This window comes from Vulpes vulpes, chromosome X (genome assembly GCF_048418805.1).
Source record: "Vulpes vulpes isolate BD-2025 chromosome X, VulVul3, whole genome shotgun sequence".
NCBI classification, from domain to species: domain Eukaryota; kingdom Metazoa; phylum Chordata; class Mammalia; order Carnivora; family Canidae; genus Vulpes; species Vulpes vulpes.
This window is the reverse complement of record NC_132796.1, coordinates 50043784-50069745: the sequence shown is the minus strand read 5'-3', so window position 1 is coordinate 50069745 and position 25962 is coordinate 50043784. Positions and strand designations below refer to the sequence as shown.

Below are 25962 nucleotides of genomic sequence, written 5' to 3'. Positions count from 1 at the left end.
TGCTTTGGGCAGTATAGACAGTTTAATAATTTTTTAATTTCCAATTGATAAGCATGAAATATTCTTCCATTTCATTGTGTAATCTTCAATTTCTTTCATCAGAGTTTTTTTTTTTAATTTAAATTCAATTAGCCAACATATAGTACATCATTAACTGCAGATTTGGTGTTCAGTAATTTATCAGTTACATATAACACTCAGTAGTCATCACATCAAGTGCCCTACTTAATGCCTATCACCCAATTACCCCATCCCCCCCAGTCGACTCCCCTCCAGCAACCCTCAGTTTGTTTTCTGTAGTTAAGGGTCTCTTAGTGTATGTCTCCCTCTCTGATGACTTAGCATTCAATTTTCCCTCCTTTTCCTTATGATCTTCTGTGCTCTTTCTTATATTCCACATATGAGTGAAACCATATGATAATTGTCTTTCTCTGATTCACTTATTTCACATAGCATAATACCCTCAAGTTTCATCCACATAGATATAAATGGTAAGTATTTTTATTTTCTGATCGCTGAGTAATATTCATATATATATGAATATATATGAATATATATATGTATATATATTTCACATCTTTTTTATCCATTAATTTGTTGATGTCTCACCTCTTTCCACAGTTTGGCTATTGTGTACATTGCTTTTATGAACATTGGGGTGCAGGTGCCCCTTTGGATCACATTTGTATTGTTGAGTAAATACCGAATAGTACAATTGCTGGATCATAGGGTAGCTCTATTTTTAACTTTCTGAGTAACCTCCATACTATTTTCCAGAGTGGCTGTACCAGCTTGAATTACCACCAACCATGTAGGAGGGTTCCCCTTTCCCCACATGCTTGCCAACATTTGTTTTTTCCTGTCTTGTTAATTTTATCCATTCTGACTGGTGTAAGGTGGTTATCTCATTGGGGCATTGATTTGTATTTCTCTGATGCCATGTTATGTGGAGCTTTTTTTCATGTGTCTGTTGACCATGTGTATGTCTTCTTTGGAGAAATGTCTGTTCATGTCTGAAGCCCATTTCTTTTTTTTAAAGATTTTATTTATTTATTCATGAGAGACACAGAGAAAGAATGAGAGGCAGAGACACAGGCAGAGGGAGAAGCAGGCTTCACACAGGACTCTATCCCAGGACTCCAGGATCATGCCCTGGGTTAAGTCCATTTCTTGAATGGATTATTTTCTTTTTTGGATGTTGAGTTAGATTATTTATAGATCTTGGATACTAGCATTTCATCTGATATGTCATTTGCACATATCTTCTCCCATTCTCCAGGTTGCCTTTTAGTTTTGTTGACTGTTTCCTTTGCTTCATGCAAGCTTTTTATCTTGAAGTCCCAATAGTCCATTTTTGCTTTTGTTTCTCTTGCTTTTAGATACATGTCTTTGCTTTTGTTTCTCTTGCTTTTAGTTGCCATGGCTGAGGTGAAATATGTGGCTGTCAGTATTCTCCTCTAGGATTTGGATGGATTACTTTCTCACATTTAGGTCTTGAATCCATTTTGAGTTTATCTTTGCATATGGCATTTTCTTAAATGGTCCAGTTTCATTCTTCTACATATGGTTGTCCAATTATCCCAGCAGCATTTATTGAAGGGACTTTTTTCCACTGGTATTCTTTTCTGCTTTGTAAAGATTAGTTGACCATAGAGTTGAGAGTCCATTTCGGGGTTCTCTATTCCATTTCATTGATTCATGTATGTTTGTTTTTGTGCCTGTACCATACTGTCTTGATTATCACAAGTTTTTAATATAGCTTGAAGTCTGGCATTGGGATGCCACCAGCTATGTCTTTTTCATCATTCCTCTGGCTATTCATGGTGTTTTCTCGTTCCATAGAAATTTTAGGTTTATTTGTTCCAGCTCTGTGAAAAATGACAATGGTATTTTGATAGAGATTGCATTGAGTGTGCAGATTGGTCAGGGTAGCATAGACATTTTAACAATATTTATTCTTCTAATCGATGAGCATAGAATATTTTTTCATTTCCTTGAGTCTTCCTCAATTTCTTTCATAAGGTTTGTATAGTTTTTAGAGTACTGATTCTTTACCTCTTTGGTTAGGTTTATTCCTAGGTTTCTTACAGGTTTTGTTGCAATTTTAAATGGGATTGATTCCTTAATTTGTCTTTCTTCAGTCTGATTGTTAGTATATAGAAATGCAACTGATATCTGTACATTGATTTTTATATCTTCCCAGGTTGCTGATTTGCTGGATGAGTTCTAGCAATCTTGGGGTGGAGTATTTTGGGTTTTCCACATAAAGTATTAAGTCCTCTCTGAATACAGGTTGACCTCTTCTTTGTCAATTTGAATGCTTTTAATTTTTTGATTGTTTTCTGATTATTGAAGCTAGGACTTCTAGTACTATGTTGAACAACAGTGGTGAGAGTGGGTATCCCTGTCACATTCCAAATCTTAGGGGAAATGCCTTCAGATTTTCCCCATTGAGAATGATATTTGCTGTGGGATTTTCATAGATGGCTTTTATGATATTGAGGTATATTCCCTCTATCCCTACACTGCGGAGAGTTGTAATCAGGAAAGAATGCTGCATTTTGTCAAATGCTTTCTTAATTAGGTGAGAGGATCATAGTGTTCTTATCCTTTCTTTTATTAATGTGATATATCACATTGATTGATTTGTGAATATTGAACCAACTTTGCAGCCTAGAAATAAATTCCAGTTGATCGTGGTGAATAATCCTTTGATGTACTTTTGGATCATATTGGGTAGTATATTGGTGAGAATTTTGACATCCATGTTTATCAGGGATATTGATCTGTAATTCATTTTGATGGAATCTTTGTCTGATTTTGTGATTAAGGTACTTCTGGCCTCATAGAGTCAGTTTGGAAATTTTTCTTCTGTTCTATTTTTGTAAAGAATAGAATATCAGGTATTATTTCTTCTTTAAATGTTTGGTAGAATTCCCCTGGGCTCCCATCTGGCCCTGGACTCTTGTTTGTTGGGAGATTGTTGATTGCTGCTTCAATTTCCCTGCTGGTTATGGATGCTTTCTGGTTTTCTATTTTTCCTTTTACAGTTTTGGTAGCTTATAAATTTCCAGGAATACATTGAATCCTTCCAGATTGCTTAATTTGTTGGAATATGGTTGCTCATAATATGTTCTTAAAATTGTATTTCCTTGATGCTGATCATGATCTTTTCTCTTTCATTCATCATTTTATTATTTTGGGTCCTTTTACTTTGCTTTTTCATAAGTCTGTTTAGGGGTTTATCATCTTATTAGTCTTTCAAATAAAAAGCATTCAGTTTCATTGTTCTCTTCTACTGTTCTTCTGGTTTCTATTTCATTGATTTCTGCTCGATTCTTTATTATTTCTCTTCTCCTTGGTTTAGGCTTTATTTGCTATTATTTCTCCATCTCCTTTAGGTGTAGTTAGGTTGTGTGTTTGAGACTTTTCTAATGTTTTGAGAAAGGCTTGTATTGCTATGTACTTCTTTTTGAGGACCACCTTTGCTATATATCCTAATGGTTTTGAACAGTTGTTTCTTTCTTTTCATTTGTTTCCATGAAATTATTTAATTCGTTTTTAATTTCCTGGTTGACTCATTCATTCTTTATTAGGATGCTCTTTAACTTTCATGTGTTTGAGTTTCTTCCAAGTGTCCTCTTGTGATTGGGTTCAAGTTTCAAAGCATTATGGTCTGAAAATAAGCAGGAAATTATCTGAAACTATGCAGGTATCAGTTGAGACCTGATCTGTGACCCAGTATGTGATCTATCCTGGGGAATGTTCCATGTGCATTTAAGAAGAATCTGTATTTTGCTGCTTTAGGGTGGAATGATGTGTATATATCTGTGAAGTCCATCTGGTCCCATGTGTTATTCAAAGCCCTTGTTTCCTTGCTGATCTTCTGCTTAGATGATCTGTCCATTGCTGTGAGTGGGGTGATGATGTTCACTACTACTATTGTATTATTTTCAATGTATGTCTTTAATTGGGTTATTAGTTGGTTTATATAATTGGCTGGTCTCATGTTAGGAGTGTAAATATTCATAATTGTTAGATTTTCTTGTTGGGTCGACCCATTAAGTATGATATAGTGTCACTCTTCATCCCTTACTATAGTCTTTGGTTTAGAATATAATTTGTCTGATAAGAGCATTGACACCCCTGCTTTCTTTTGAGGTCCATTAGCATGACAAATTACTCAAATTTTCAAATTCTCCACCTACTCACTTTGCATCTGGAGGTGTCTTTAGGTCTAAAATGAATCTCTTGTAGACAGCACATGGATGAGTCTTGCCTTTTTATCCTATCTGACAGTTTTTTTTGTTTGTTTGTTTGTTTGGAGCACTTTGCCTTTTTACATTCAGAGTCACTTTTGAAGATACAAATTTTGTGCCATTGTATTACCTGTAAAGTCCCTGTTTCTATAGATTTTCTCTGTTTCTTTCTGATCTATGTAACTTTTGGGCTCTCTCTTTGCTTACAGGATCACCTTTAATATTTCTTGTGATGGCTGGTTTACTGAACACAAATTCTTTTAGTTTCATTTTGTCCTGGAAGCTCTTTATCTTTCCTTCCATTCTGAATGATAGCCTTGCTGGAATAAAGTATTCTTGGCTGCATGTTTTTCTCATTTAGTACCCTGAATATATCATGCCAGCCCTTTTTGGCATTCCAGGTCTCTGTGGAGAGGTTTGCTGACAGCTTCATCTTTTTACCCTTGTAGGTTAAGATGCTTTTTCCTCTAGCTGCTTTCAGAATTTTCTCTTTATCTCTGAAATTTGCAAGCTTCACTATTATATATTGGGGTTTTCATATATTTTTATTGATTTATAAAGGGTTCCTCTCTACCTCTTGGACTTGAATGCCTGTTTCTTTCCCCTGTTTAGTGAAGTTCTCAGCTATGTTTTGCTCAAATACACCTTCTGGCTCACTTGTGGGTGCTCTCTCTTGCTCTCTCTCTCTCCTCTTTCTCTTTTTCTTCTCCTTCTGGGATCCCAATAATTCTAATATTGTTTCCTTTCATGGCATTACTGATTTCTCAAATCCTCCCCAATCAACTTGTCTTCTATGTCACTGATGCTCTTTTGCCTCATTTACCCTAGCTGTTAGAGCATCCAGTTTAAAATGGATCACAGTTAAAGGATTTTTAATTACAGCCTAATTAGATTTTATTTCTACAGTAAGAGATTCTCCAGTGTCTTTTATGCTTTCTTCATGCCTAGCTAGTAACTTTATAATCATTATCCTGAATTCTAGCTCTGACCTTTACTTATACATATCAATTGGATCTGTGACAATGAGTATTACCTCTGGTTCTTTATTTTGTTGTGATTTCCTCCTTCTAGTCATTTTGCCCAGAGAAGAATGGATAAACAAGACAACAAAATAAAAAATATCAACCACTACCCAAGTGAAATACACACTAGATAAATCTTAAGAGGTCAGAAAGTAAAAAAAGAAAAATGAAAAATAAAATGGGGGAATGGAAGAGAGTATATGATCTCACAGGTGTATAAAACATGCTGATCCACTTGATTCAGGTTGTATTTTGGTTTGTTTGTTAGACAATATTAAATCCCAAAATTGTAAAGAAAGCAAAACTTATGTATATAGAAAAATAAGATTGAATACAGTGAAAGGAAGTAAAAAATGAAGATTATTTCTATAAAATATAAATGTGAAAAAATAAAGTTAAAAAAGACAAAGTTTTGATAAAAAAAAGAATATAGTTGAAAAGAAAAAAAAGAAAAAAGAAACGGAATATTTTAAACTGAACGATAAATTAATCATGGGGAAAAAAATCTCAAATTCTATCCACACTTTTCCCCTAGTGCTGATGTTTTGTAATCTTGCATGTCCCATAAATTGTGTTTACCTGTTTTTCCAGCTGATATTCTGGGAGAGGGACCTGTTGTGCTTATTTTCGCATGTCTTTGCCTAGGCAGGATTGCAGTGCCCCTTGCTTGGGGGCTATGCACAATGTAAACTGTTCTGGTTGCTTTGTGTGTCTTTTGTTCCCTGGAGACTTTCAGTCCCTATTTTGAGGATAAAAATAAAAATGGCCCAACTGATCTCCAGCCCAGGAACTGAAAGTTCATGGCCCCTTTCTTCAGCAAACCCTCAGGAATAAGCAGTCTTCACTTCTGTGTGTGCCAAACTCTGCATTCTCCTTTGGTGGATGTCCACACTCTTCCTCCCATGGGAAGGCGATGGGTTGCTGTACTTCCACTTTTTGCAGGTCCCCTGCAGGGAGAGCGTGTATCTGGGTAATACATGCACCTGTACCACCCCTGGAGGTTTGCCACATTTCTATTCTTTGCCAGCCTGCACAGAGAACTGTTTTGGGATCATGCCTTGGTTTGCAGTTCATGGAGAACTGAGCTGAGAGGCCCCTCCTGGGCTCAGTGAAGATAACTGGATTCTCTACTCCACCGCTTGGGAACTCTGCCTGCTCAGGCACCCCTATTCTTTCTGTGACCCCAGGGATCCTGAGACCACATTGTTCCACCTAGGATTCAGCTTTACTTCATCACCTGAGCACCTTTCAGGCAATGTCCCTCATTGGAATAGATATTTAGAGGTTCCATTTTTGCATGAGGTTATTTCCCTATCTGGTAGCTGTGTTTCTATAGCTCCTTCCCCCCACACAATTATCTTCTGAAATATTATCTCAGATTCATTTCTCTACATCTCCTACCTTGCAAATAGTGGTCCCTTTTTTATTTTTAGAATTCCAGCCATTCTTTTCTTACATCTCAGGTCAAATTCATAGGTGTTCAGAATGATTTGAGAGCTGTCTAAATTCAAGGGACCTGAGCAAATGAGGTCCCCTACTCTCCCACCATCTTTCCTCAAAATTCTCATCAGTGTTTTACAGTTTTCAGAGGACATTTTTTTTCACCTCTTTGGGTCTATTCCTATGTATTGTAAGGTTTCTGGCATAGTTGTAAATGAGATTTATTCCTTAATTTGTTTTTTTGCTGCTTTATTATTTGTGTATAGAAATGTAACAAATTTCTGTATATTGATTTTGTATCCTGTAACATCACCAAATTCCTGTATCAATTCTAGCAAGTTTTTGGTGGGGGCTTTGGGGTTTTCTAGGTAGTGTATCATGTCGTGTGCAAATAATGAATATTTTCCTTCTACCTTGTTGATTCTGATGCCATTCCTTTCTTTTTATTGTCTGCTTGCTGTGTTTAGGACTTCCAGTACTATGTAAATGACAGTGGTGATAGTGGACATCCTTGTCTCTTTCCTGACTGTAGAAGAAAAGCTCTGTTTTTCCACACTGAGGATGATATTACATGTAGTTTTTTGTATGTGGCTTTTATTATGTTGCAGTTTGTTCCCTTGTTGAGAGTTTTTATAAAGAATGGATGTTGTACTCTGTCAAATGCTTTTTCTGCTTCTAGTGAAATGATCATATGGTTCTCATGTATTCTTTTATTTGTGTCATGTATCATAATGCTTGATAAATAATTATTGAACCACACTTGGAACCCAAGATAAAGCCTACTTGATTGTGTTAAATGATTCTTTTAATGTATTGTTTGATGCTCTTCACTAGTATTTGATAGAGAATTTTTGCATCTAGTTTCACCAGGGATGTTGCCTTGTAGTTCTCTTTTTTTAGTGGAATTGCTGTGTGGTTTTGGTATTAGGAACATTCTTGCTTTGTAGAATGAATTTGGAAGTTTTACTTCCTTTTCTATTTTTTTGAATCATTTTAGAAAAGTAGGTCTTATATCTTCTTTAAATGTTTGGTAGAAATCACCTGTGAAATCACCTGGCCCAGGAATTTTGTCAGGAGATTTTTTATTACTGATTCAATTTTTTGCTGGTTATCAGTCTGTTTGAGTTTTCTGTTATCTCCTATTTCAGTTTTGGTAATTTTTATGTTTCTAGGAATTTATACATTTTTCCAGGTTTTCCAATTAGTTGCCATGTAGTTTCTCATAATATTCTATTATAATTGTTTTTACTTCCATGGTATTATTTGTGATTTTATTTATTTGGTTCCTTTTGGTAAGTCTGGCTAGGGGTTTATTAATTTTATTTATTTTTTGAACAACCAGCTCCTGATTTCATTGATGTTTTCTATTATGTTTTTAGTTTCTCTATAGAATCACATATAGAACATGTTTATTTGTGTTCCAATATGTATTACTGTTTTACTTCTGCTAACTTTATGCTTAATTTCTTTTTCTTTTTCTATCTCCTTTAGGTATAAGATTAAGTTGTTTGTTTGAAATTTTTCTTGTCTCTTGTGGGTAGGCATGTATTGTTATATCGTTCCCTTTTGCTGCATATCAAAGGTTTTGGATCATTGTGTTTTTATTTTCATTTGTTTCCATGTGATTTTTTGTTTATTTCTTCTTTGGTTTCCTGGTTGACTCATTTGTTGTATAGTATCATGTTGTCTAACTTCCATGTGTTTGTGGTATTTCCAAATTTTTCTGTTGTGAATGACTTTAAGTTTCATAGTGTTCTGGTCAGAAAAAAGTGCATGGTATGAGTCAGTCTTTTTTATATGTATTGAGTATTGTTCTCTGACTTAATATGTGATCTGTTCTGGAGAATGACCTATGTGCAGTTGAAAAGAATGTATATTCTGCTACTGTAGGATGGCATGTTCTGAATATATTTGTTAAGTGCATCTGGTCCAGTGCATCATTCAAAACCATTGTTTTCTTTTTGATTTTCTGTTTAGATGATCTGTCCATTGATGTATATGCAATGTTAATGTCCCCTACTATTATTGTAGTATTATGAATGAGCTTCTTTATGTTTGTTATTAATTGCTTTATATACTTGTGTGCTCCCATGTTGGGTGCATAAACATTTAAAATTATTAGATTTTCTTGTTGTATTTTCCCTTTTATGATTATATAGTGCCCTTCTTCATCTCTTGTTACAGTCTTTATTTATTTATTTTTAAATTTTTTATTTAAATTCAATTTGCCAACATATAGTATAACACCCAGTGCTCATTCCATCAAGTGCCCTCCTTAGTGCCCATCACCCAGCCACTCCATCCTCCCAGCCTCCTCCCCTTCCACAACCCTTTGTTTCCAAGAGTTAGGAGTCTCTCATGGTTTGTCTTCGTCTCTAATTTTTCCCCACTCAATTTCCCTACTTTCCCTTATAGTGCCTTTCACAATTTCTTATATTCCACATATAAGTAAAGCCATATGATGATTGTCCTCTGGTTGACTTATTTCACTCAGCACTCTTTGTTTTTCTTAAGATTTTATTTATTTATTCATGAGAGACACACACACACAGAGAAGAGAGAGAGGCAAAGTCATAGGCAGAGGAAGAAGCAAGCTCCATGCAGGGAGCCCGATGTCAGACTTGATCCTGGGATCCCAGGATCGTGACCTGGGCCAAAGGCAGATGCTCAATCACTGAACCATCCAGGCACCCCCAGTCTTTGTTTTAAAGTCTAGTTTGTTCAATGTACATATCGCTACACTGGCTTTCTTTTGACTTCTGCTTATATGATGAATGTTTCTTCATCCCCTTACTTTTAATCTGTAGGCATCTTTAGGTCTCAAATGAGTAAGGCACATATAGGGTCTTGGTTATTTTTTTATTATTCCATTCTGACACTATGTCTTTTGAGTGGAATATTTTGTCTATTTATATTCAGAGTAATTATTGATAGTTATGTATTTAGTACTATTTTATTACTAGTTTCGTAATTGTTTATGGAGATTTCTATGATCCTTTCTTGTCTTTGTCAGTTCTGGCCTTTCATTTCCACTCAAAGAGTCCCCTTTAATATTTCTTGCAGGGCTGGTTTGGTGACTATGAACTCCTTTAGTTTTTATTTGTCTGAGAGAGTCTTTAACTCTTCTTCTATTCTCAATGGTAGCCTTACTGGATAGACTATTCTTGGCTACAGTTTTTTTTTTTCATTCTGCATACTGAATTTGTCATGCCACTGACTTCTGGCTTTGCCAATTTTCTGTTGAAAGAAGTGCACTTGAGAATCTCTAGGTGGCTCAGCAGTTTAGTGCCTGCCTTTGGCCTAGGGCTTGATCCTGGAGTCTCGGCATCGAGTCCACATTGCATGTAACCTGTTTCATCCTCTGCCTGTGTCTCTGCCTCTCTCTTTCTCTCTGTCTCTCATGAATAAATAAATAAAATCCTAAAAAAAGAAAGAACTGCACTAGCCTTATGCATCTTGTCTTGTAGATTAAGTACTTCCTTTTTCTTGCTGCTTTTATGACTTTTTTCTTTATTATTATATTTAATTACAATATGTTTTGGTGTTGGCCTGCTTTTGTTGGTTGTGTGAGAGGTCTATGTGTTTCGTGGATCTCAATGTCTCTGTTTTTCCCGAAGTTAGGGAGGTTTTCGCCTATTATTTCCTCAAATAAATTTTCTGCCTCCTTTTCTCTCTTTTCCTCTTCTGGGACTCCTTAATATGGTTGTTATTACATTTGGTGGTATCACTGAGTTCCTTAAATCTATTCTTGTGTTTCATAATTGTTCTTTCAGCCTTCTGTTCATTGTATCAAGCTTGTTTCCAGTGTTAATTATCGTATTGTTAATTTCTGATTGATTCTTTTTTAACTTTTATCTCTGAGGTAAAATTCTCCTTGATGTTTTCCATTTTTTTATCAAGCCCTCTTAGTATCCTTATGATGATTGCTTTAAATTCTCTATCAGCCATGTTACTTATATCTGTTTTACTTAGATCTCTGCCTAAGGCTTTATCTTATTCTTTCATTTGCAATACATTTGTCCATCTTAGCATTTTCTCTAAGTCTTTGTCTTCTCTGTGTTAGAAAAGTCTGTTTTATTTCCTGTTCTTGAGAGTAATGGCTTTATGAAGAAGTGGTCATGTAGTGTCCAGGGCCTGGTGCTTTAGGGTGTATTTCTGGTGTGTACTGTATGCTCTGTTGTAATGCTATGGACTGGTCTATCCTTCAGACCAGTCATCAGTAAACCTTTCCTTGCCTGCAGTGGGCAGTTTGGTCCTTGGCCAGAGTTTGGAAAATTTTAACTAGGTTTGCTGTGGTCTGCTCATGTAAAGAGATTGGATCTTACTTTATCTAGAACTGAAGCATTTGATATTCTCTGTTTGGGAGAGATGGTGTGGATGGTTTGGAAAATTTTAACTAGGTTTGCTGTGGTCTGCTCATGTAAAGGGATTGGATCTTACTTTATCTAGAACTGAAGCATTTGATATTCTCTGTTTGGGAGAGATGGTGTGGTGTGCTTGTGAGTATCAAGCATTTGATATTCTCTGTTTGGGAGAGATGGGTTTCTGCTGGTCTTCTGGGGAAAGGACGCACCATGCTGCGACTGAGTCAAGCTTGATGGAGAAAGGCAGTTCCGCCAGAATGCAGGGGTCTGAGAGTGTAAGCAACTTATGCAGCCTGTGTCAGCCCTAAACTGTTTCCTGTAGGTGTCTCTGTGTTTATGCTTGATACGGGGAGGGAAATGGCTCTAGCCAGCTTTTTTGTTACTGGAGAGATATTTCTTTGAAGGCTGCCTCTTAGGGAAGCTCTCTGAGAAAATGAATAGTCTTCCTCCTTTGTGCCCTAGGCATTTTTGAGATTTTTTTTCCAAGTTGTCTGCCTCAGGGTTTTTTGACTGACTTCTCACCAGGAGCAGCACAGTGAGTTTTGGGCTCTATCTCTGCCAAGGCTTCTGACCTTAGTTCATGCTTTAGAGATGTGATATATGCAGAGGATTATGCTGGACTTTTGGGGGAGGGTCCTGCTGTGCTGTGACTGATGCAATCTTGACTGAGCAGGGTAGTCCCACCAGAGCACAAGGGTGTGGATATTGTAATCAAGGTAGGCAGTCTGTGTAGACCCTGTACTTCTTCCTGCTGGTGGATCTGTGTTTATGCTGAGGGGAGAGGGGAATGAAATGTGACCAGCCAGCTCATTTGTCCCCAGAAACATCTCTGTGAATACTGTCTCTCAGGAATGCACTCACAGTAAAATGAATAATCTCCCCTTGTGGGTTCTAGGCATTTTTTTAGATTGCTGTTTCCAGGCTGTCTGCCTCCCAATTTTTCTGCCTATCTTTCCAGGAGCAGTGCAGTTCCTTGAAGGCTCATACCAGCCCAGCCTGCTGACATTTAGAACTCCAGGCTTTAAGCCCTGTTGGTTGCAGCTCAGGAAACTCAGCCCTCTTATTTTCAGAATCAATGGCTTTGGGAAAACGTTCTCCTTGTGTGTTCCCCTGTATGCTCCTCTGTCTCTTGCCCTTCTCTGTGACCCTGGCTCCCTCCCTTCTGAAGCACTCCTGATCCATTTCTCCCCCAAATATGTCTCCTCACTTCTACCCTTCTTCAATGTGGTCTTTTCTCTTCCATTAGCTGTGGAGTTTGTTCTATTGATTTTCAGATTGATTTATTGGGTATTTAGGATGATTTGATAATTATCTCATTGTATTCATGGGACTAGACCTACCTAGGGTCTTTCTGTTCTGGCACCATCTTCCTAAATCCTGTTGTGTTTTTCTTTGATTTTAGCCTGGTAGACTCCCTTTAGTATTTATTGTAGGACAGATTTGCTAGCAAGTAATTCAGTTTTTGTTTAACTGGGAATATCTTCATTTTTGAAGGTTAATTTTTCTAGATGTGGATTATTATTATTACAGGATTACAGGGTTCTTGTCTCACAGTCCAGGAATGAATTTCACAGACACAAAAGGGTGAAGTGAAGTGAAAGTTTATTAAGTGATGTTGAGAACAGAAAGGAAAGAAAAAAGCTCTCTAGAGTAGAGGGATCCTGATTGGGTTGCCACTGAAGGCTTTTATGGTCAGTTTTCTAAAACTGACCAGGGAACTTGGTAAATTTCTTATTAATAATGCATAAGACAAATGTGGTGCATTTTTAAGTATCATGAAAATATCCTGTCTATATTTAGAATAAATATGGTGGATTTGTTACCTCCCCTTCTGTCTGATTAATATATTGTCTATAACATTTCTTCATATCTGGGATTTCTGTGAGCTTAGTCATGTAGCCCCCTACGTGTCTTTCCCTACCTAGCCTTCCTGTCCCTTACTCATTATCTTGATAGTTCCCTCCACCCCAGCATTCTGAACATGGTACTTTACTGTTTGATCCTGAATAATTCCTGATGAACAATTCAGCTGTTAATCTTATTGACGATTCCTTGTTCATGATGAGTCTTTTTCTTTTGCCTTTTTAAAAGATTTTGTCCCCTTCTTTATTTTTCAGCAGTTGACTATGATATTTTTAGATGTGTATGTCTGAGTTTATAGTCTTTTAGGTATGTATTGAGCTTGTTGAGAGTGATGATGAATTTTATTTCTATCAAATGTGACAAATATTCTATCTTCCTCTTCCTTTACTATTCTAGGTTTCCTATTGTGTGTGTTGTTTTGTTTATGGTGCCTCAAATTTTTCTGTGGTTCTATTCATTTTTCTTCATTTCTTTTTCTTTCTGTTCCCTAGACTTGGTAATCTCAGTTGACCTGTCTTTAGCTTCACTGATTCTTCCATCTACCCATTCTAATCTTGACCCTGTGTAGTAAATTCTTCATGTCTATTATTGTAGTTTTAACTACAGAGTTTTTATTTTGTTTTCTTAAAATATTCTCCAACTCTTTTTTGATATTCTGTATTTGGTGATACATTATTCTCATTCTCTCCTTTAGGTTGTTTTTTTTTCTTTTTTTAAGACATAGTTCTTTTAAATTCTTTGAACATGTTTAGAATAACTAATTAAAATCTTTGTCTAGTAAGTTCAATGTCTGGGCTTCCTCATGGACAGTTACTGTTGATTACATTTTTTAAAGATTTATTTATTTATTTATTTATTTATTTATGATAGACGTAGAGAGAGAGAGAGAGAGAGAGAGAGGCAGAGACACAGGAGGAGGGAGAAGCAGGCTCCATGCTGGGAGCCGGACGTGGGACTTGATCCCGGGACTCCAAGATCGCTCCCTGGGCCAAAGGCAGGCGCTAAACCACTGAGCCACCCAGGGATCCCCTGTTTATTACATTTTTAAAGTATAAGCCAATGTTTCCTGTTTCTGTGTGTCTCCTAATTTTTATTGAAAAGTGCACATTAAATATATAGTGTGATAATTCTCAAAATGATGTCCTCACTCTTTCCCATGATTTATGTGTCTGTAGTTGTTTCCTTGTTTATTGATTTCTTGAACTAATTCTGTATTATAGTCTATATTTCTTGTTGTGTGTGGCCACTGAAGTCTTTGGTAGGCTAGCTTAGTGATCGCCTACTGATTAGATAAGTATTCCATGAAATATCAAGCCAGCAAGTTCCTCAGGCTTTGGTGAAGGGCTTTGTTGGTGTATGTTATGGCATGCCTGTAACATTCAGCCATTCAATTTACAACTTTTCCTACCATTCTCTCCCTGCTTGTTAAGGGCCTCAAGGTTAGATAGAAGTGAGAGATTAGGGCCTTCTCAAATCTTTCATGAACATAGACATAACTTGGGGTGTGCACACATTCCTTCACATGCACATGTCTTTCTAGACTCTTAGGAATAGGTTGTAGCTTTGCATAGGTCCTTTGCACATGTCATTCTCCAAATTGTCATTCTCTAATATTTTATGAAGCATTTTGGGTTCCTGGGATCAACTCTAATGTATTTTTGGGAGTGGATTCCCCACACTAACAAGCAATTCTCTAAACACCAGCTAGATGTCCTACTATTCAACTCAATTATGACACTATCTCCCTGTAAACCAGATTCTGCTGGTCAAGGGTTTGGTTATACAAGACTGTACTACTGCTTTCATTTGTCTATTACAAGTTCAGTGCTTCTGACCAACTGGCTATAAACCAGAGGTTCCTATAATGACCTTCTTAGGTTTGATTAATTTTCTAGAATGACTCACAGAACTCAAAGAAATATTTTACTTATTAGATTACTGATTTGTTATAAAGGAATATAACATAAGAACAGCCATATAGAAGGTACGAATAGGGCATATTATGGGGAAAGAGTGTGGAGCCTCCATGACCTCTCTGAGCATACCATTCTCCCCACTTCTCTACATATTTACTAGCCTGGAAGTTCCTTTTGGGTTTCTATGGAAGCTTCATTAAATAAGCATGGTTGATTAAATCATTGGCCATTGGTGGCTGATTCAATCTCCAGTCTCTCTCTCCTCCCCCGAGGTCAGGGGAATGAGAATGGAAGTTCCAATACTCTAATTACATGGTTAGTTCTCCTGGCAACCAGTCTCCATTTTTAGGTGTGGTTCAAAAGTCAAGGCATTAACCTAACAAAAGACAATTTTATGGCTCTCATCATTAGGAAATTTCAGGGCTTTTGGGAGCTGTGAGCTGGGAATTGTGTATGAAGACCAAATATATATAAGAAATATAGTCTGATCATCTGAATGGTCAAATATATATTTTTTATAAATCACAATATCACACTAAATATTTTGGTCAACCTCTTGATAACTCCAACTTTTACATTGTCTTGGACTACCACAATATTTTAAAAATTTATATGATTATTTTTTACAAATGCCCCAATAACATCACTGTTTAACACAGAATGAACTTAATGTTAGAACAGAGACTAGCCTTAAGAATGGAGCTTTCAGGACCTGCTAAAATGGACAAATAGTGATATTCTTTAAGAGTACAGGCTTGTAAAACTCCAACTGCATTCTGCCCTCTCTGGTGGCCACTAACTTTTTGGTTTTCATAGCTAGCATAGTTGTGAAGCTGTTGGTTTTCAGTGCTACAGCTGAGCTGGGGAGAGAGTGATTTTATTAGGTTTCCTTAATGTATAACCAAGTACATTGGTATTATTCTCAAGATTTGCTTTATCTTTTTTTTTTAAGATTTTATTTATTTGCTCACAAGAGACACAAAGAGAGGCAGAGACACAGGCAAAGAGAGAGAAGCGGGCTCCATGCAGGGAGCCCAATGTGGGACTTGATCCTGGGACTCCAGGATCATGCCCTGAGCCAAAGGCAGGTGCTCAAACACTGAGCCATCCAGGCATCCCAAGATTCAATTTATCTTGAATAGAGAATCCTTAGATTGTTAAACCTTTAGTTTATTTAGAGAATATGATATATATATATATATATTTTATATGGTATATATATATCATATAATATAATGTCATATGATATACATATATGACAAAAAAAACTTGTGTCCAGGATATCTAAAGAAATCTTATAGATCAATAGTAGCTCAACAATAGGAAGACAAAAACTCAAGTTTAAAATAGGCAAGAATATGAACAGAATCTTCATGAAAGAAAAGATTATAAATGCCCAATAAGTACATGATAAGCTAATTAGCACCATTAGTCATCAGGGAAATGCAGATTAAAACTACATGATACTGCCACACATCCATTTGAATGGTTAAATTTAAAATAAAAAAAGTCCAGGATCTATACAGAACTTATTAAACTCAACAGCAAAGAAACAAACAACCCAATCATGAAATGGGCAAAAGACATGAATAGAAATTTCACAGAGGAAGACATAGACATAGCCAACAAGCACATGAGAAAGTGCCCCACATCACTTGCCATCAGGGAAATACAAATCAAAACCACAATGAGATACCACCTCACACCAATGAAAATGGGGAAAATTAACAAGACAGGAAACAACAAATGTTGGAGAGGAAGTGGAGAAAGGGGAACCCTCTTGCACTGTTGGTGGGAATGTGAACTGGTGCAGCCACCCTGGAAAACTGTGTGGAGGTTCCTCAAAGAGTTAAAAATAGATCTGCCCTATGACCCAGCAATTGCAGTACTGGGGATTTACCCCAAAGATACAGATGCAGTGAAATGTCGGGACACCTGCCCCCCAATATTTAGAGCAGCAATGTCCACAGTAGTCAAACTGTGGAAGGAGCCTCAGTGTCCATCGAAAAATGAATGGAAAAAGAAGCTGTGGTCTATGTATACAATGGAATATTACTCAGCCATTAGAAATGAAGAATACCCACCATTTGCTTCGACGTGGGTGGAACTGGAGAGTATTATGCTGAGTGAAGTAAATCAATCAGAGAAGGACAAACATTATGTGGTTTTATTCATATGGGGAATATAAACAGTAATGAAAGGGATTAAAGGAGAAAGAAGAGAAAATGAATGGGAAATATATCAGAGAGGCTGACAGAACATGAGAGACTCCTAACTCCGGGAAATGAACAAGGGGTAGTGGAAGGGGAGGTGGGCAGGGGGTTGGGGTGACTGGGTGATGGGCACTGAGGGGGGCACTTGGCAGGATGAGCACTGGGTGTTATGCTATATGTTGGCAAATCAAACTCCCAATACAAACGTACAATAAATACATAAAGTAAATAAGTAAGTTACCAGATTTTTATTGTAGCTTTATTCACAGTAGGCAAGATATGGAAGCAACCCAAGTGTCTCTGCATACTTGAATTGATAAAGAAGATGTGGTATGTGTGTGTGTGTGTGTGTGTGTGTGTGTGTGTGTATATATATATATATATATATATATAATGGAATATTACTCAGCCATAAAAGAGAAATCTTGCCATTTGTAACAACATGGATGGACCTAGAGAGGATTATGCTAATTGAAATAGGTGAGTTAGAGAAAGACAAATACCATGATTTCACTTATATGTCGAAACAAAAGAGCAGAAACAGACCCACAAACACAGAAAACAAACTGGTGGTTGCCAGAGGGGCATGAGTGGGGAATGGGCCAAATGAGTGAAGGAGAGTGGGAGGTACAGGCTTGTAGCTATGGAATGAATAAATCATGGGGATGAAAGGTACAACATAGGGAATATAGTCAGTGGTATTGTAATAGTATTGCGTGGTGACAGATGGTAGCAATACTTGTAGTGATCATAGCATAATGTACAGAGTTGTTGAATCGCTATGTTGTACAGCTGAAACTAATATAACATTTTATGCTAGCAATAAATAAATAAATCTAAAAGGATTTTAAAGTAAGTTATCAAATATTAGAAGATATATGTGGATCAATTGAAATTTCTCATATAAGTCCCAGGAAGGCTTATACATGAATGTTTAAAGTAACATTCTTCACAGTAGTGAAAAACTAGAAACTGTACAATGTTCATAAATAGGTGAATGAGGAATTGTGGTATATTTATACAATGGAATCTACCTAGCAACAAAAATAGTGAATTACAGATAGATAAATTTCTAAGGCATTGTATAGACCAAAGTAATTTAGGTAAGAGTATGATCCCATAGAAGATATTAGTGATAATAAGTAAATTGGTTTCTATACAACATTAATTACCTGACTAATTAATCCTGTTTTATTCTACCTTATTCCCAGAAAGCTTCAGTTGCCTCAGAAACACTATCTAACTACATTCTAGGATGAGTAAGAGTAAGGTGAGGGAAAAACATTACAGAAGACACATGAATAAGAATGGGGTGTAGAGAGTACCCTCAAAGATAGCTTGAAGAATTATGAGATAGACGCTTGGTGGGTAGAGTTGCAGAAGTATTAGGAAAGATGAAATAATTATTGTTCGTGGTGTAGAGTGATGGAGTAACTTTTTGTATAATAAGGAAATAAATGCTCCATATGTAGCAAGCATTTCTAGGTTATCTGTTGAATCTTTGGAGTTCAAAAGTTACCAACTCATTCATCTGAAATACATGATTTATTCCTGGCACTTTTCTTAGTATAGAGGCCAAATACATGAGATTTCTTTCAATGAAGAGCTGTTAATTTATGCTTGTTTATATTTGCGAATGTGATTTATCTGCATTGTCTCACTTTTAATGTTTGTTTATAAGGTAAGTATAGTAATACTTACATTTGTGTATTAAAGAGGAGTAACAGAGAGTGCTTATGGAAAGTCCTTTATAAACATTTTCAAACTCTGTGCAAATGTAGTGTTTTCAATCAGGCTGGAATTCTGTCTGGAGATGAGAAGTTGGTACAAATAGTGAAAATGGGAATGAATGCAACTCCTTTCTTACCCCATGCTTTTACTTAGAAAATAATATAAATATAAAAAATCCTAGTATTTGTGGTTTCTGAAATGTTCAGATAATTCTAAAAGAGGAATGATTAATAAATGTACCTTGTTTGTATCAAGAAAAAACTGAAGGAATTCAGGTATGTGTGAAAAGACAATATAATGAATATTTTTTATTTAATTTCTCTAAGTGACCCAGAAGGCACATGTGAGAATTCTGGGCTTGCCCTTATCTGCTGCTGAACAAGGAGGCCAGAGAAAAGTGATTGCTTTCCAGCCATGAAGCCAGTTTTGTGTTCTCTTTGCTGATGGGATATGGAAATCAGGGTGCACATGCTTGTCTCACATTTATATGGACAAGATTTGAAGTAGAAAATGTTACTCCAAAATGTGGAAATTAGAGAAGGCATGGTAGCCTAGTCTGCAGTCCCTACTCTTTGTAAAACCTTTCTTTTTCTTTTTTTAAAGATTTATTTATTTATTTGAGAGAGTGAGAATGTGTGCAAGCGAGTTAGGGGAAGAACAGAGGGAGAGGGAGAGAGAATCTCAAGCAGACTCCATGCTGAGTGCAGACCCATGAGATCACGACCTGAGCCGAAATCATGAATCAGATACTTAAACAACTGAGCCATCTGCTCCTCTTTTTCTCCCCCTTCTCCTCCTCCTTCTCTACCCTTGCCTCCTTGCCAGTGATGTATTCAAAGGGTCAAGGCTCTAAATACTGAAAATAAACTCTTCTGGATATGGGATATAGACAAGATGGCAATAAAATTCTAAGCAGGTTAATCTGCTCCAACCAAATGTCTGAACATGTTTTATTTTGTTTGTGCTTAGCCATGTTAGATTTTCATTAAAAGGAATAGATGCTATTGTTTACATTGTCTCCCTTTCTATTAGTCTGAGAGAAAAAACTCTCATAAGCCTATGTATCTGATATATGTGAAGGTGGAGGATGATGAAACTATGGAGTTAAAGAAGAAATAGGAAAAGGGAACCAAAAATAACCAAAACCTTGGCCTTTCCTAGAAGACAGTCTAATGGGTTACTTTAGTTAGTGAGAGCAGTGCTCCTCAAACTTCAAAGGGCATACGAATCTCCTAGGGATTATATAAAAAAATGCGGTTTCTGATTCAGTAAGTCTGAGGTTTGACCTGGGAATGTGTATCTCCATAAAGCTCCCAGGTGATGATGATTCTGCTCTGAGAACCACTCAGAGTAGCAAGGCTAGAGAGTTTGGCTGGACCTCTTGGTGAAGGTCATATTTTAAAAACTTTATTAAAGATAACTTGTCTAAAGGCTAACTGTGATATAGTTTTATACCTTCATTAAATTTTTATATAATAAAATTCAAAAAAATTCAAAATTATTCACCAAAAGTAAAAGCATTTGTCTGACCATAACACCCTGAAGCTTTTCATTGATTGCCTCCTTCATTCAGGTCCCATGGTGAATACCATGTGAACAAGTTAAATTTGTCTTCCTGCCAGATAGTATCTCAACCCAGGCTGCCATATGGCTAATGTGTAAAATGTCCAAGCTGTGCCAATGTTGCCATGGAAAAGGCCCTGGAGAGACAGATAGACCATCTGGCTTCTACTTTTGACTGTGCCAGCTAGCTCAGGGACATTGAGTACCTCTAAAATTCAGTTGCTTTTTTTTTCCGTTGTAGAATGATTGTGGGTATTTGGTGAGAGGTAAGAAAGCATTTAGTCCATTGCCCATAATCAGTGCTCAATTAATGCTTAAAGAGACTCTTTTAGGAGTAAAAATAAGTAGTTTTAAGTCTTACAGGCTTTGGGTAGAAGGAGTCAGAGAGGACAGGAATTAAGATTAAAACATGTCCCATCACGTAAAAAAGAAAGACTTCACTAAGCTGCCCCCTTCCTCTTTAATGGTTTTAGTTGCTAAAGTCTTCTACTGAAGGTCTGTCTTTTGTTTAACTGTATTAAATGCAAGTTGCTAACTACTGGGAGCACTTCCCATTGCTTTTCTTCTATCAGCCCTAACAGAGATGGGTAAATCAGTTAAAGGACAGCAGTCTTGACCATTTCTTCTGTTTCTGTTATTTTGCAGATTATTCTTCAGCTGTTCAGAAATTTTCTCAGACACTTCAGTCCTTTCAGTTTGATTTCATTGGAGACACTCTGACTGATGATGAGATTAACATTGGTAAGTCTTCAGCTACTTGTGCCTCTTTTTATTTTTTCAAGATTTTATTTATTTATTCATGAGAGAGAAGCAGAGACCTAGATAGAGGGAGAGGCAAGCTCCTCGTTGGGAGCCAGATGTGGGACTTGATCCGGGGACTGGGATCATGCCTAGAGCCAAAGGCAGACGCTCAACCACTGAGCCACCCACATGTCCCTACTTGTGCCTCTTGAGACAGTTATGAGACCATGCAGTGTCCTAGGTTTCTGGATACCTGGACATCTTCATCCTCTGTGGTCTAGTGCCAAGCTCATGGGAGGCTGCATAAGAAGAATAAAGAAACATTGTCTCCAGTCCCATTCCCCTCTCACACAAAAGCAATAAGAAGATATCCCTCAAACCTCCACTGAGGCCTTTGACTCAGTCAATCTGCACGGGACTTTTTTTTTTTTAAAGATTTTATTTATTCACGAGAAACACACACACACACACACAGAGAGAGAGAGAGAGAGAGAGGCAGAGACACAGGCAGAGAGAGAAGCAGGCTCCATGCCGAGAGCCCGAGAGCCCGATGTGGCCCTCGATCCTGGGTCTCCAGGATCATGTCCTGGGCTGAAGGTGGCGCTAAACCGCTGAGCCACCCCGGCTGCCCACAGGACTTTTTCTTTAAAGAATATAATACATGAAAATAGATAATTTTATAAAGAATAAATTAAAGAGTGATTTAAAAAAAACAGGATGATTTAGATTAATAGTCCTCTAAGGAATAATCTCTAGAATGTCTAAAAGTATTATTTATATATGTCCAGGTTTTCAGACAACAGGACATTTGGCATCTCTCTTGGGAACTGAATTTAACCACTCACTCTGTGAGCTGTGTGATCTCGGACAGATATTTCTTTTTTGTGAGCCTTATTTTTTGTCTATAAAATGTGGTTAATATTAATATCAAGAATGTTTCCATGAAGAGATTGAACAGTTTGTGTTTGTTCTTATGAAGTTAAAGTAGTGTCAGCAAACTATGACCCTTGGGCCAAATTTTGCCTACTGCTTTTTGTTTTCTTGTAAATAAAGTTTTGTTGGTTGTCTAAATATTGTCTAAGGGAAAAAATATTGTCTAAGGGTACTTTTGTGGTAGAACAACATTGAGTAGAAGTGGCAGAGACTGGATGGCTTTCAAAGCCTAAATTATTTGTTCTGGTCATTTAAGAAAATGTTTGGTAACCAGTGAGTTAAAAGAGTTAGTGTAAAGCATTTGCTAGACAATAACATTGAACCACAGAACTATTGTGAAAGATTTAATGTCACAGATACAAGTATGTTACACAGTTGTATTTATGAACCCCATCATTAAAATATAAAAATGTGTTATTATTATTATTATCATTATTTAATGGTCATTGTAGGAAATATAAATCATATATAAAAGTATAAAATTACCTATGATAGTAAGATATTCCAGCACAGAAACAATATATTAGATGGTATTGGCAAGTTATCTTTTGATTTCTTTTGTTCATGTATCTCTTTTATGTGTGTGCAATTTAGTTCATTCTAAATACATAATTTTATCTTTTTAACCTAATAGTTTATCATAATCATCTTCTGATATCATTTAAAATTCTTTGTAAGTTTCATGAGAGGCAAGGACATTGTTTTTATTCACTGCTATTTCCCCAGCATGTGGAGGAGTACCTAGAATATATTGGATGCTCAATATGTGTTTACTGGATGAATAAATAATGGATTCATTCAGATCTTTTTATTATAGGAGCCATACTTTATATAATATTAAACTATTTAGCTTATTTCCAATTTTTCACTATTATAAATAATACTGCAATGGGTACTTTTGTGAGACTAAAATTGATTGTTTTGGTACATATGGTAGTATAAATAATGAGGCACACATTTGCATTTAGATTATTTACTTATTCACTCCACTTCATTTTACTTTTGCAAATGTATTTTTGTCTAAGTGCATGACTTACTTAAAAGTTAATATCATGGACTCTAGAGTCAGATAGCCCAAATTTGAACTTAAGTTTTGGAACTTATTATCTTTGTATCCTGGGGAGGTGAATTTCCCTCTCTGAGTGTTAATTTTTCTCATCTTTGAAATAGGGGTGTGATGATCAATGCCAAGTGTGCACAGTGTTTAAGTACATATTAACTGTTTAATCATTGTTAATATAAGATTCTATTTCTTTGTACTCTGCAGTAGATTGAATAGTTCTGTGTCCCTCTCAAAAACCATATGTTGAAATTCTAACCCCTGATGTTATGGTATTAAGAGTTGGAGTCTTTGAGAGGTAATTAGATCATGAAGGTGGAAACCCCTCATGAATGGGATCAGAGCCCTCATAAAAGGGACTCCCAAGGGCTCTTTTACCCTCCTTCCACCATGTGAGGATACAATAAGAAGTTGTCAGTCTGCAACCTTCAAGAGGGCTCTCACCAGAACCTAACTATGCTGACACCTTGACCTCAGACTTGTAGCCTCCAGAACTGTGAGAAATAAGTTTCTGTTGTTTATAAGCCACTCAGTCTATGGTATTTTGTTATAGCATCCTAAATTTAGTAAGACTGAAATTGGTGCTGAGAAGTGGAGGTGCTGCTGTACCAATTCCCTAATAATGTTGAGGTAGCTTTGGAACTGAGTAATGGGAAGAAGCTGCAAAAGTTTGCAGGTGCATGCTAGGAAAAGCCTAGATTGCCATGAATGGAATTTTAAAGGCATTTGTTGTGACAGCTCAGAAAGAAAAAAAGGAGAGCCATAGAGAAAGTTTCCATAAAGAATATGTTATTAGACAATGGAGAAAAGCAATCCTTGTTATAAAGTAGGCAAAGAACTTTGCTAAAATGTGTTTGTGTTCTAGTATTTTGTGGAAGGTAGTGTTTTCTGACTGAAAAAAAATTGAATATTTGGCTGAAGAAATTCCTAAGCAAAGTGTTGAAAGAATGGCTTGGTTCTCCCTGTTACTAGTAAAGGCTGAGAGGAGAGAAATGAATTGAAGATGGAATTATTAAACAAAATGGAACCAGAACTTCAAGATTTGGACATTTCTCTGCCTGTTCATATTACAAAATATGATAAAGTGTGTTTGGAAAAGAACACCAAGGGTGCGGTGGAGTGACCATTGCATCAGGAGATCAATGTGGGTGTGAAACATGGATATAATAAACTATCACAATAGAAGCCAGGAATAGAGATGGAATTATACAAGCAGAAACACTACAAGCTGGGACTATAGAAAACAAAAATGGGACAAAATGAAGGAAGACTGTTTGACTTATTAGACCCTATAAGACCAGATCATATAGCTAAGAACATGCACTGTTCTTCAAAGACAAGAGAAGAAGGCAATCCTGAGATCATCAGGGCTGCCACTCCTATTATATGCCTAGAGTGCATAGGCCCTGGGTGCCTCCTCCCCCTAGATTTAAAAGGGTGAGACCAATGCCCAAGGAGCTGTAGGGGTGGGTCCACTGAGGGTACAACACCTACCTTACCATAAATGTCAACCAGTGCCATTTAGGAAAAAGAAGGGGTGTGAGTTTGAGCATAATGGCTTGTAAACAAAAATAAAAATGACCCCGTAGTGGTACTGGGTTCCTAGGGGGTGTCTGTGAGCTCCATGTAAGCTGCTAGCTGTGACACATTTGCTTCATAATGTATGCTTTGCAACAACACTTTAACTCAGTTACCTTTTGCCTACCAACTCCAGAAACTTGTGGTTATCAACTGATCATGGCTTTTAGAGATGATGACTCATAAACTGACCTTTATTGATGGGGATTGAAAAAAGATTTTGAGATTTTAGTTGGCCTGTCACAGTTATTATGCTTGTTGAATTTGTTACTTTGAGAACTGGGATTTGTGGTGGTAGAGAGAACAACCAGTGCTCCAGCAGTTTAAGGTGAGGCCTTTTGGAGGCTTTGAGAAGATATATTAGAGGCTGACTGGGAGGGCATTGTTGGGAAAGGACAGTTGCTTTGGAAGCTAAGATAGCACACTGTGCCATACCCTCTAATTGCCAACACTACTGGCCCTGAGTCAGTAGATGTTCTGTTTAACTGGAAAAATTAATAAAAGTACATTTATGATAGAATTTTGGGTTGAGATTTAGATTTCACATTATATGTAAAGAGGGCCTAGCAGTTCTTTCCATAATGCAGTTTTCACAATGGCTGCAAAATGTGACTCAATACCTTTAAGCCCCTGTGGATTCCAGTTGTCTAACAGAGATGGGAATGATTCCTAGAGGATATGAAGCAAAACCTGAGGCTTCTCTAAGGAGTCCCTTCCCTTGATGATCAGCACTAGTAACTAATTTGAGAAGTCTGTGTATAATGAGGACAAGTAGGAGGAAATGTCTCACTGCCCTGATGATGACATTTGTCCATGTTCTAAAGCAAGACATCTGTGCCTTCGACTGGCATTGCCTGGCCTTTTCTCTACCTCTATAGCTCAGTAATCAAAGGAAATCTCAGGTGTTTAGATATTTTTGTGTATAGTTCAGATTTATTAGCTATGGGATGTTAGCAACATTACCTAAGCTTGTTGGACCGGTTTTCCTCATCTCTAAAGTAGGAAGTATAATCTATTTCACAAGACTGTGAGGAGTAAATCAGATAAATATATATATCAGAGAGTATATGTAAGTCATTAGACTCAGTGTCTGACATATGACTGGTGCTCAATATATCATATTTGTTGATCTTACCAGGAAATGGTAGAACCTAAGTTTTTGAAAATGTCAGTTTAAAATTATACTTCCTGAATAACTGCAAAAGAAAATGTAAAATAAAATGTTAATATTCCAGTTTAGCTATTCCTATATATGTCAGAGTGACCTGAACCTCATTGA

At 36.7% G+C, this 25962-nt stretch overlaps 1 protein-coding gene across 8 annotated transcripts in view; it reads left to right on the top strand.

Moving 5' to 3' along the window:
* The window catches only part of OPHN1 (oligophrenin 1), a 575184-nt gene that overhangs the window by 176781 nt on the left and 372441 nt on the right, over positions 1-25962 (top strand). For all 8 annotated transcript variants that reach the window (XM_072744551.1, XM_072744552.1, XM_072744553.1 and 5 more), the window contains exon 3: positions 21017-21112. In XM_072744551.1, coding sequence (XP_072600652.1) covers positions 21017-21112 — 96 coding nt within the window. The remainder of the gene's footprint in view (positions 1-21016; positions 21113-25962) is intronic.